The sequence below is a fragment of the Drosophila rhopaloa genome, unplaced genomic scaffold (assembly GCF_018152115.1).
Source record: "Drosophila rhopaloa isolate 14029-0021.01 unplaced genomic scaffold, ASM1815211v1 contig_155, whole genome shotgun sequence".
NCBI lineage: Eukaryota > Metazoa > Arthropoda > Insecta > Diptera > Drosophilidae > Drosophila > Drosophila rhopaloa.
Genome location: NW_025335034.1, coordinates 2,453,043 through 2,466,395, shown reverse-complemented (window position 1 = coordinate 2,466,395; position 13,353 = coordinate 2,453,043). Strand labels below are relative to the sequence as shown.

The 13,353-nt window shown below is 38.8% G+C and overlaps 1 protein-coding gene across 5 annotated transcripts; it reads left to right on the top strand.

The window, feature by feature from the left end:
* The first annotated feature begins 2,037 nt into the window (after nt 1-2,037).
* LOC108048370 (serine/threonine-protein kinase Pak) lies at nt 2,038-13,281 on the top strand. Of its 5 annotated transcripts, none has more exons than XM_017128957.2 (8): nt 2,038-2,119; nt 6,345-6,606; nt 6,692-6,846; nt 7,813-7,978; nt 8,126-8,725; nt 9,279-10,417; nt 10,731-10,949; nt 11,014-13,281. In XM_017128957.2, exons 2-8 carry the CDS (start codon nt 6,453-6,455, stop codon nt 11,095-11,097), a joined length of 2,517 nt encoding a protein of 838 aa, XP_016984446.2. In that variant the 5' UTR covers nt 2,038-2,119; nt 6,345-6,452; the 3' UTR covers nt 11,098-13,281. The 5 variants fall into 5 exon arrangements, with proteins under 5 accessions (XP_016984446.2, XP_016984450.1, XP_016984445.2 ...); XM_017128961.2 differs by having other exon boundaries at nt 2,075-2,506; nt 9,687-10,417; XM_017128956.2 differs by having other exon boundaries at nt 2,075-2,506.
* The last annotated feature ends 72 nt before the right edge of the window (nt 13,282-13,353 follow it).

Genomic DNA, 13,353 nt, shown 5'->3' with positions numbered 1-13,353 from the left:
AAATGCAGAAAAAACAACTTTATATAAGCAATAAAAAAAAATCCCACTAAACCACCTAAAAAACCGAACCTTTTCTTTAATTATGGACTAGATTCTAGACCCCCTCTTCAGAATTTTTTGCAATCTCAATTTCTGTCACTACCAGGAATTTAAGAGAGTTCAGTTAAATTACGACCGTCTTATCCACTTGTATACTTGCCATTTAACATAAATTTTCCGTTTCCTTTAATGCTTAACTTTGCTAATGACCATTTGAACAGTTCATTAAACCAAAAAATTAAGGACCAAATCGCTACTAAGATCAATAAAGTAAAGCCCTATAATCTAAAAAAAAAAAAAAAAAAGTCTCCAAGGCAGCTGGCTTAACAATAGCTTAACCAGTTTCCAAAACTACTTTTAAAAGTAAAATACTACACCAAATGAGCCCGTATAAAGAGTAATTAGGTTCAATAATGATGTCGTTTACTAAGCTCTATAAATAATTTTAAGCATTCTTATTTTCCTTTTATTTTGAATTTAAGATTTCAAATCTCTCGTAGTTTCGGGGATCTCGACGTTAATACGGACGAAGAGGCAGTCGAAAATATTTACTTTATAGGTTCGCAAACGGTGCCTTCTACGTGTTAATTAATTTCTAACGAATACAATACTAAGATTAATCAACAACCTGTATATTGTTTAACTCATATTAATTCGATTCGATATAAGCTATGAGTAATCATCCCACTCAAATTTGTAACAAGAAAGGAAAGCTAACTTCGGGCGGAGCCGAAGTTGATATACCCTTGCAGAATACTCTATAATTATATTCTCCAAAATTATTCCTATGATGCATTCTTAATACTCATAAAAACTCCAAACTTCCTAACTTTAAAAACACCAAAGTTATGGCATTTCCAATCGTTCAGTTATATGGCAGCTATAGGATATAGTCGGCCGATCCCGGCCGTTCCGACTTATATACTGCGTGCAAAGGAAAGAAGGGTGTGTGCAACGTTTCAATTCGATATCTTTAAAACTGAGAGACTAGTTCGCGTAGAAACAGACAGACGGACAGACGGACATGGCTATATCAACTCAGGAGGTGATCCTGATCAAGAATATATATACTTTATAGGGTCGGAGATGTCTCCTTCACTGCGTTGCACACTTTTGACCAAAATTATAATACCCTCTGCAAGGGTATAAAAATGGAAGGAAAACCCCTACAAACCCATAAAAATCGCCTGCAAGAATTTAGGGCAGCTACGATCTCTAAATTACCAAAAAATGTTCAGTCATTAAAAAATAAAACAACTACTAAATTTAAATTTTATTGTTTTCAAATTTCTTTGTATAGCGGCAGAAATGTCTTACCAAAGTAGCAAATAAGATTTTTGAATTTTAACTGCTTGTTAACAAGCCCAGCTGATTGCTTGTACGACCGTAGCACACTCAATACTGATGAATTCGCAAAAATGCTGTCACATGGAAAGATTAAAGTCTTTTCACTGGCGAATCCGTTTTTCGATCTAAGTACTAGACTTTTGTATGAACAAAATCATTTTTCTTGTCAGCTATGGGACAAATCGAGGATCAAACAGCTAGCGGACACTTTTCACTTGGACACTTTTCGTCAGGCCTTTTTTCATCCCGGTACTCCGGCCCTGTTTCTTAGTTCAAAAATGGAAGAAAAACCCAAGAAATTATCAGTAAATAAAAAAATAACTAATACATTAAAATTGTATTACTTTTTAATTTATTTGTACACCGGAGGACTCGTTTTGCCAAGGTAGTTGAGAATATCCTTTCAGGGTCGTTTCCTGCAGATAAGTGTTTGAATTTTAACTGTTTGTCAACAAACCGACCTGAATGACAGTAAGACCGTAACACACTCAGTGCTGATGAACTCTCAAAAATTATGTTGAAATATACCAATTTTAAACGATACGCAATGAATTTACTTTTTTCTTGATATCAGCGTCGAAATATACCATATAAGCCATAAATACCATTAAAGCTGAAACATATCGATATATAGTGGATTATCACGATATTTTTGAACTCATTCCTGGTTTATATATCGATATTTTGGTATATTTTGGCCATCGCTCGTGTCTGCTGCGGCCGTTTCGTTTCTGTAATTATTTTTCATATATTACTAAGCCGTGAATAATGTAAACTAGTTAGTGGGTAAACCAAGGGCACAAAATGTCCGCGCGCGTTGCCAAAGCAGCTAGAAAGCTATAGAGTTTGCAAGCCGCAATCAGATTCGCTTGCTTTTTCTGCTCGTGCTCCTCGTCCGTCGGCCATTAAGACACACACCAGAAAAAACGGAAAAACAATACAGCGTGCGTGTGTGTGGAGTGTGTGCGAGTGTGCGGTGAAGTGTTGTGAGCTCAGAAACCTTCAAGAAGCCAGTGAGAAAAAGAAAATTGTGCTCCAATCCAGGCCGTGAAATTCTTAGCGTTTCCTCAACTGCAAGCGGCGTACAGGGTGAACCGTGCAAAAAGAAAAAGCATCCAAGGTACCTACCTGCAGTGGGTTCAAGTGGCCAGAAGGCGAGGGGAGTGTGGAGAGCGGATAGGTGGAGAGCGGGACGAGGGAGTTTCATTCATAAAAAGAGAGTGCACCGTTAGTCCAATTGGTCTGGCTTCCAATACTCAGACGCGCACACAGGCTCAGGAGGTTGCACACATTGATTTTTCCAACTTATTCTCACATGTGTGTGTGTTGGTGGATTAAAGAAAAACGTTTCAAGTGGTTCTCATTCCATATTATTTGTGATTGAGGCATTTATGCTCTCGATTTTCCAGCATAGAAATAAAGCAGGCAAATGTCAACAAGCTGTCCCTCCAAATCCCTATTCTCATCGCCCCGCAACCAACACACGTGCAAAACAAGACATTTGCATAAAGCACTAACAACATTTCCCAGTCGATTTGGCATTTAACAGTAAGCGTCCTAACGGCACATGTCCAGTGCCCCACACCCCCGCCCGTGGAAAAACATATTTGCTTAGCATGATCACAGGTAAAAAGAAAGGGGAAGGGGGGCACAGAGAAGGGAACTAGAAAGAGGAATATAAAAGGCATAACATTTCCGCCTGCTGCTTTCGGCTGGCGTCCGCAACAAAAATAGACAACGTCGCAGTGGCAGAGTCGCCACCGCCAGCGGTTATGGGTGGCCATTAAATTAGAAACCAAATCGCGAACAAGTTGTTGAAACATACTTATTCCCTTCATATTGTTAACTTGTTCCGTTTCCAATCTAAAAGTCGAATTTACCTTTCATTACCCGAACTTTGCAATCTCTTAATAAGTCAAACTATTTTTATTGGCCATTTGAGCTTTAGAAGATCGACTAAAAAATTAAAGAATACATTGAAAAATTTAAAAGTTTTAATTTACAATCAGTTAAAAAAAAGCATTGCAATTTCTTGTAAAATATCCTACATGTTTGTAGCATAAATATATAAATTTTAAAACTATACAGATACAAGGAATCGAGATTATCGAATTTGTAAACCCAATGTCTTCTGGTTATCGCGTGCTTTCGCTCCGCATAAATGCGTTGAAGAAGTCTGCATATGTTTGTGGCTTCTTTCAGCTCTTGAAGCAAGCGCCACGTTTGCGTTGCTGTTGTTGCAACATGCACCTAGGCCTTAGCCACTTTGAAAGTCCTCCTCTTTTCTTGTGCCCCCCTTTTGCACCTCCTCTTTTTACAACCCCTGTCACTAATTTAAATGCCGCAAGTGTTGTCGAGTTTCCTGTGGCTATGTGTGTTTTGCTCATTAGGGAATAATTTTGCTATGGGCCTTGCAGAAAGAAAAACATATATTTTATTGATTTTACCTGAAGTTTGACCGACAACAAAATCAAACTCAATGCGGTACATGGTTAACCCAATTCTAGGCGCCCACGCGCTCCCGAAAAGTTTGTTGTTGCTTGATCTAAAAACGAAATTCTCACCTATGCATGTACATATGTATGTAAAATAAATATGTAGAGATCTCTAGGCAAGCAGCCAACAAACCTACAAATACCAATAAAGCTGTTAGTACAGATAAACAGCTGGGGTCAAAACTTTATCACTAAGAATTTGCAATTCAAAGTCACTTAAAGTTTAAAGTAAAACTTGTTTTAAATAAATTATGTTTTTAAATTAATTTGTAATGAATGAGTGCAATACATACGTTGTCCTCCATTTCTAAAACTAGTTCTTGAGTTTAAGGCACTCTGTGGAAACGAATATGCATTCACTTATTTTTAATTATTCTAAATAACAGGGAACCAAAAGGACTACTGGGTTCTGTTTTTATTTGGTTTGCGGTTTGTATTATTTTTTTAAACTTTGCTGGCAAGAGAAAAAATAGTTTTTTTCTTTTCAATTAGGTTGATTTGAATATATTTTGTGGACAAGAGTAAAACAAGCTTTATTTGCCACTTTAAAATGCATTGGCAGATTAGTACGTGCGGCAAACTTTGTAGTGAATAATTTTTTCTTAAAATTTACCATAGGTAGTTTAGTTCTTGACGGATTGAAATTGAACAAAATATAAGTTTTTATTTGATCTCAGCTATTGTTTTGACCTCGGCTGTTGGTACTGTACGTTGTTGTTTGCCCAGAGTTTTCACACTTTTCGCCCCTCTCATCTTTGGCTCTCCCGTTAGTTGCATTGACTCTTTACGCCTGACGTTGATAAATGAATCATAAAAGCAGCGCTGTCGACGTCGCCGGCATAAGCAGACGGGCGCCAAAGTCGCCCTATGCCTCTCTCACACTCCTCCCCTCTCTGGTCATATGTTTGCCTGCGTTGCCGCCCACACGAGTTTTTCAATGTTTTTGTTGTCCCCATCGTTTTATTTCCTCTTTCGTGTTGCTGTAACTCCTAATGCGTGTGCTGCCTTGTTTTTGTTTCGAGCGATAATCGAAGCCACTCTTATTATCGCAACGAATTCTTTGTGGCTCTCGATCGTTAACGTGGGCGAGAAAGCAGAGAAAGAGCGCCCCGTTGATACCGTTGAAGTGTGTTGCATGGGGTACAGTGGTTGCTCTCTACTTGGAATTCCAATAAAATTATATTTCTTTTCTGGAAAATGTTTTTTGGCATGGAAATAACAGATGGTTTCAATAAAGTCAATTGTTGAAAATTAATTAATAATTTAGATCAGAAAATAAATCTTCTAAAAATGTGCGATTTGAGAAAAAGAAACTGCAATAAATAAAATTGATTTGAAGCAATTATTTGTCAGCATTAGAATATACTCATTTTTTACACTTAGGTTTAGTAATAGCATTATTTATACCATTTCGTGGCTTAGAGGTAAATACCTTAAATGATTAAAAAAAAAGGTCATTAAAATACTTAAAAGCCGCTTTTGAAACACTGTAAACTGCTGCACTCTCCCGCTTTATGTTCTCCGCTCCCGTTCTCTTGGCGCGATATGTGTTGTTTGTTGCCTTTTGCCGGCTGCTCTAGTGGCAGTGACACTCGAGAGTGAGAGTCACACCGACGGAGCAACTGAGCAACGGCCCCACAGTCCGATTTAGTTCGCCGGACGGCCCATATTGATAAATTTATTATTGTGGCTACATCTTTCCTCTCCTGCACCAGCTCCTTGTGTTCGTGTGTGTGTGGGTGTTTTTTTAACATTTTAAAAAAGCAAAACAAAATGCTTTTCTCATGCCAAAAAAATTGAGAGCACACAATTTTGACGTGATCTTCAAGAAGATCGAGTAAAAAAACATTAATAAAGTGCCAAAGTTGTATAATTTTGTGCAGAATTCTGTGAAACACACAACGCTTAAGTGTTCGCGAAATATATGCAAACAATCTTTCTTTTATTGTTGTATGACAAATTTAAAGTTTTGCGGAACCATATGACGCGATTCTAATAGGGCGGAGAATACAGAAAGAAATATATAGTAAGATAAGCTGCGGTACACTTTTTCGATAGATAACAGAGGGTTGGAGCGCTTGAAAATACTCCGAACATTAAATCATTTTTGCACAGTTCCGGTTTTTAATATCAGTAAAATTGTTTTAATTCGAAATCACGGTTTATTTTACTAATTAGCTTTAAGTTTTTTCTCTTAGAAAACTTTTCTGACATTAATCACAGTCTCATTTTTGGTAAAATTGCTTTCAAGAAAAAAGCTGTGTTTTTTTAAATAATAGTCTAATAAAATCACAATCGTTAAAATCATTTTTAATAAAGCCACTTTGTTCTTCAAATTAAATAACACTGAAAACTTAATTGCTATCTCTGTTATTTTTAGTTGGGAGTTTGTTTATTAACGAAAATGAGAAGAGTACTTTTCTTATTCCGCAAACAATGATCTTTTTCTCCCACTCTCGACAGCTGTTTTTCTGGCCTTAGAACAGCTGTGAATAAAGGGGCTGTACGCGAACCAGAGGCGGAGAAATTTGGAGCTAACCAGAAGAGCCAGAAGCACCCAAAGTCAAAGGCATGTCCAGCGAGGAAGACAAACCGCCGGCGCCGCCCGTACGTCTTACCAGCAATCGAGGCGGCATCGAACGATCCGTGGGGGGAGGTGTGGGCGTCGGCGGCGGAGGTGGGGGTGTCGGCGATGTGCCGCCCGACATGCGTCCGCTGCCCAAAGGTGAGTACGATTCGATTAGTTGTGTACGGCATGTGGACATCGCTGGTCCGCTTAACAATGTGTTTTTTTCTCTTTCCCCCAAAAGAACCTGACGACTCCGACCGGAAGAAGAAAACGCTGAAGAGCAAGATCAAGGGCTCGAAACCCTCGCACGCGGACTCCAAGCCAAACATCTCATATCCCACGAACTTTGAACACACGGTCCATGTGGGTTTTGATGCTGTTACCGGCGAGTTTACGGTGAGTTCTTATTATGCCCATTCCCGAACACCTTCAGTCGTGGTTGCCTCGCTATTATGTTTACGAGAATAGCAAGTCTGATATCTTCGGTTATTTATTGCTAATGTCCTCTATTTGATAAACAGTCACCAGCATACGACTTTAAGTTTAGCTTCCAGGCTTAACATTTTTATCATTTTTGGGTGATGAGGGTAATTATAATACATGTACGATGAAACATGTATTTACCTTTATTAAATAATAAAGGGTTTTCGTCAGACCATAAATAATAATCGTATAAACTTAAGATCACCTAAATTTTGTAAACGAATATTTAATAACAAATTTTTGGTATGAAAATACATTTTTTTGATTACATAAAATATTTACATTGTTTAGTATTAAATATTGCTGGCCCGTTCACCCAAAGATTTTACTATTTGTACTTTTTTTTGCCGCTTTCAAAATATATATTACACCGTACTTGTACATACATTTTGTTGTCTATATCTTTCTCTCGCGATACGTGCTCTATATCGATTTCTATTATCCATTATAATTTCAAGCTGCCAATGAAAGTAAGTAAACTCCACGACTAACTCTTCGGAACTTGCCTTCATTAGTTACTCAAAAATGTCTCATTGTGTTCCTTTGTCTATCCAATTTGTCAACTCGGTGTTCTCTTCAAGTTCAATCGTTGTTATTCATAGTTTTCATTTTGTTTGTTACGACTAGTCCTATCTTTGTACTTTCACAATATTCCTACACTAGACCATACAACATAACACCGACCCATGCTGCCTAGAATTAGTAGTTGAAATGCCTTTTGTCGCCGGCTTTACATTTTCCCCTCCGATCGGAATAATTGGACGTGCATTGATGTACCCAAAATCCAGGAATTTTCTTTAACCCATTTAGATGTACTCCTAATGCTGTTATTGTGTTAAGTAATAGTTTTTAATAGACTGACCTGTGGCCTTTTTGCAGGGCATGCCGGAGGCATGGGCGCGACTGCTGATGAACTCGAACATCAGCAAGCAGGAGCAAAAGAAGAATCCCCAGGCTGTACTCGATGTGCTCAAATGGTTTGATAACACAACTAAACAGAGGCCAAGTTCCAAGTACATGACCAATGCCATTACGACGCATTCAGGTTGGTCACTTTATAGAATTTATTATAATTTAAGAATCTTAAAGTTTGACACTAACATTCCTATAAAAAAATAATAATAATAAATTCCTATCCTTATTAATATCTGTTTATTTCCTACTGGTTCTAATGAAACCCCTACATTCCCAGGCTCGTCGCTTAGCCGTGTCAGCAGCAGCAGTCCAAGCAGCACACCCACGGACTCAGAACTGCACGGATCCAATAGCGGTGGCAACCTGATCGGCGTTCAACTAGGCAGCATGACCTTGGGACCCAATGCCAACAACGTGGCTGTGGCTGGCCAAATTCTGGGCAACCACTACCAACAGCAGCAGCAGCACCTCCTTCAGCAGCAGCAGCAACAGTTGCACCAGAATCATAACCAGCATCACATGGGCATAAGTCAATCGCACTCGTATAACTTTGTCGGACACACGGCTTCCGCATCCACATCGCAACATTCATCCGCCAACGAGGACGACATGCTGGGATCGCAGCATCCGCAGCAAGTGCAACAGCAGCCGGCGCCCCCACCGGTGGCTTCAAGACCGGAGCGCACGAAATCCATCTACACGCGGCCCATCGAGGATCTGCAGCCAGCCATCTTGCCCATCCCAGCGGCACCAGCGACCACGCCTACAACTCCGCTGCAGAATCATCGGGCGCAAGTCGGGATGGCGGCGCCAGTGGCGTCGCCGTTGCTGCACAACAATGCCACGACGACGCTGGACAAGAACAAAAACAATGCAAGTACGTGCCGCTCCAGGATATGTGGGTCATAGCTTAGTTGCATCTACCTTATGAAGAGCCTGGGCAGCAAGTCATGTAAAAGCTATTAGCTGCAAAATTATTTTCACTGGAACAATACAACTCTGACTTTTATTAGAAATTCGTTTTTTGGTAAAGAAATATTTTTTTGTTCCAAACTTGTTAGCCAAGCTCAACATACTTAAAATGGTACAGATGGTTAAAGACATTAAAAACATTTAATATGGTTAAGTCAAATCATATTCGTAAATATGTTTGCTGTGTTGCGAATACAAGAAGCTTTGATCTTACGTAGCTAACTTACTTGTCTGCTGCCAAGGCTCAAAGGTTTCGATGTGCCGCTAATAGTTTCTCTATGTTGCCTATTTGGTAAAACTATAAAATTTTTGTGGTGATATTGCTAATGAAGTTTTAATGAATGTGTATTTTGGTATTTGTATCGCCTCTCTGTGTTCTGTTCTGTTTTGTTCTGCTTCTAATTGCTGCTAAAAAAAATTAATTAAACAACGTAATAAAACAACTGCGACGACGCCAGCTCCAACGTCCCCAACAACCACAAAAACAACAGCAGAAACAGAAGGCACCGATGCAACATCAACTCTTTTGTCTGCTACTAATCCTAGTTGTTCTACCACTCCTACTACTGTTCCTGCTCCAGCTGCGTCTCGCGGTAGTCTTATCGAGACAACAACAGCACCAGCTACCACTGCAGCAGCAACAGCAGCCACAGCCACAACGACTAATCACCATTCCTCTGCTTCCTCCTTTTCATCATTTCCCTCGTTCCACGACGACGATGCCACACACCACACCCTGCCAACGATCCATTGTCCTACGCCGACGTCTTCCGCTCGCAACTCAACGGTTCCGCTTCCGGTTGCGGTTCCTATGCCGCCCATCATCACGCCCGCTTCGCCTACACCCGCCTCCGTTGGATCATCAGATCTGTATACGCCGGAACCAACGGCGGCACAGGTGGCAGCCGCTGCTGCTCCTCCGCCGGCGGCCGGTAATCAAATCGCCGTGCCCCAGGCGGCATCTGTCGCGCCCAACACGCGAGCAGCTAACGCCAAGAAGAAAAAGATGTCCGATGAGGAGATCCTGGAGAAGCTGCGTACCATTGTCTCCGTCGGCGATCCAAATCGAAAGTACACCAAGATGGAGAAGATCGGACAGGGTGCCTCGGGCACCGTGTACACGGCCATTGAATCTTCGACGGGCATGGAGGTAGCCATTAAGCAGATGAACCTGTCTCAGCAGCCCAAGAAGGAGCTAATCATCAACGAGATTCTTGTGATGCGGGAAAACAAGCATCCGAATGTGGTAAACTACCTGGACAGCTACCTGGTGTCTGAGGAGCTGTGGGTGGTTATGGAGTACCTTCCTGGCGGCTCGCTCACCGACGTAGTCACCGAGACCTGCATGGACGAAGGCCAAATCGCAGCCGTCTGCCGCGAGGTGTTGCAGGCCTTGGAGTTCCTCCATGCCAACCAGGTCATCCATCGCGACATCAAGAGTGATAACATCCTGCTGGGCCTTGACGGCTCTGTCAAGCTGACTGATTTCGGTTTCTGTGCGCAAATATCGCCGGAGCAATCCAAACGCACAACAATGGTGGGCACTCCCTACTGGATGGCGCCCGAGGTAGTCACCCGGAAGCAGTACGGACCCAAGGTTAGCAGACTTCTTAATCATTGCAAATTAAGGCAATATCCATTATATTATATATATTGAGACCCACATAAACTATTTAATAAATTATTTTCAAGTACACTTTTAGTAGCTAACATCTTTCTGAGTCCCAGTTAACTTTCTTTATTGTTATGATTACTAATTATTATACATCAGTAAACACAATTTTTGATTTTTCGTTAGTTAATAAAATTAAAATAAGTTGAGTTACCTTAAAAATATCAAAACTTTGGCGTTATTATAGGAAAATCAATTTCTAAAAAATTCGAATTCTGACGTCCCTTTTTTCGCGCAGGTGGATTTGTGGTCGCTCGGCATAATGGCCATTGAGATGGTTGAAGGCGAACCGCCCTATTTGAACGAGAATCCTCTCAAAGCCTTGTACCTCATTGCCACCAATGGCAAGCCAGAGATTAAAGAAAAAGACAAGCTGTCCGCAGCATTTCAGGACTTCCTCGACCAGTGCCTGGAGGTGGAGGTGGAACGGCGAGCCAGTGCATTGGACTTGCTGAAGGTGAGTCTCTCAGTCGACCTGCTGACCACTCTCCTATCACAAGCACCTCCTCTTCCCATTGCAGCATCCCTTCTTGAAACTGGCCCGTCCATTGGCCAGTCTGACGCCTTTGATCATGGCCGCCAAGGAGGCGACCAAGGGCAACTGATTGACAACCAAGAAGAAACCGCTTATTTAACCATTACTAATGAATTACTACTGCAGAAAACAACAAGAACAACAACAACAGCAACAACCACAATAGCAACAATAACAGTTATGCATATGAACAGATGATGAATTATTAATGATTATGATTACTATTATTAATTATTTATATAAACGTATTATATACACACATATTATTATATTATATCTATTCTAATGAGACAAACAGCAAAACTAAGAAAAACTGCTTACGACAAACAAGAGACACGCGTAGTTCAATTTCCACAAATCGGTTTTCTGTTTTTATATATAAAAACAAAAAAGGAGTGCATGTTGCTTTGGCATTACATCATCGAAATACGTTTCTGAACATTTGTTATACCAAAACATAAATTTATATTTGTATAGACCCGAAATTTGTATTAAGCATTTTGAATGCTTTTCAAATTGTATGCTTAAAAATGACCTATAAAAGAGAAAACAAAACACTTATAAATAGTTGTCAAGATTGAAACATAAAAATTGGTAACTTTTGCATTTAAAACAAATGAAAATATACATACAAACTTGTACAATGTATAAAGCACTTAATTTCATTTCTTTTGTCATTACATTTCTATAAGAAAGCTTAAAGAATAATTATATGAGAGTATGAACTTTGGAACGCTGTTACTAACCTTATGACTTGGAGTATTATTGCTGATTTTAGTAAAAGTTTCATTAAGTTCATAAACTGCTTTATTTAATAAATATATATTTTTATATGATTTTAAAATTTTGTTTTTTTGCTTGATTTTAAGTTGCTTCGGCTTGTTATTTCTGAAACTTTTCCTTTCGAGAGAAATATCCTTCTTTTTACACTGACCAACACATCCCTAACTCCAACACAACTTCCACCCGCCCGTTTCTTGCAATTTTTTTATGTCTGTATATGTAGATGTATATCAAAAAGAAACATTTAATTGTAATAGAATTTACTATTTAGATATAGACACATATAGAAACACAAAGACACCTGTATTTTTCAATTTACAACAATAGAATGTGTTTTGCACGTCAAAAAGAACAACAACAAAACTGTAGCAATATATTAAAATATAATTGTAATGAGAGGGAATTATGGAAACCACACTAAACTGTTTAATTGGTAGTAGCCACTAAATATAACTAGTAAATAATGAATAGTGTAAAAATTCAATCGTGAACCATGAGAAAAGAGAAAGATAAAATGAAAACCAGTTACTTTGTGCCTAACCGAAACCGAAAAATGAAATCAATAAGAGCAACAACAAGTAAATATTAACTGATAGTAACTAGCAGTTGTAGCGTAACATAGAGAATCGAAATTCTAGCATATATAGAGCAGTCAACTAAAACACCAGCTAACATAGATAGCATGCTTGAATGGGTGCGTGTATATTGGGGTGCTGAAAGGATCGGTCGAAAGTAATAAAATTACAAACCATATTTCTTTAAAATATTAAGGCGAATGCATTTTCTCATTTAATTCATTATTTTGCGTCTCAGGTCATGCTCAAATTATGCTTTACTGATAAAAAAATCGATCTTTATTTGAACCACTTAAAAATTGTACAAATATTTATTGGAGATATCGGTAATAATTTGTTGTATTCATTTTGTGCGACGTTTTAAAGATTTGAGTCAATCAAAATAGGTTTTTAATTATTTACGTCAACGGACTAATTATTCTACCTGTTTTGGTTTAAAAATATAATTCGATGGAAACATTGAAAGCCAGAGCCTGCATCATAATCCATACAGCGTGGACGACAACTCGATTGTGCTACATAACCGATCGTGCCCTTCAAAACAGGGTTATCAAATTAGTTAAGCTTGTGCTAAAATCATTTAAACACCAAAATCAGAAATAACTTTATACAAACGAGAGGAAAAGATTTCTTTGAACACTGAGAAAACATTAATTTCAATATAAGTTCCTAACACATAAACATTTTCCACGAGAATGGAAAGAAGTCTGGCTTTGAAAACGAATAAAATTACGGATTATTTGTATTTATTTTTAGATATTAGAAAACTTGGCTCCAGTGCAGAAATAATGTGTATTAAACAATAACGGTAGCGATGAGGCAAACCGATGAATGGGTAAATAAGTACATAAAGAATTATAAAAACCAAATTGCAAAATGAAAAGTAAAACAAGATCAACTTATAGATGAAAAACTTTAACATAACGTATAAATGATCAATAAATATTTATGAATGAAAAAGAGTTGAT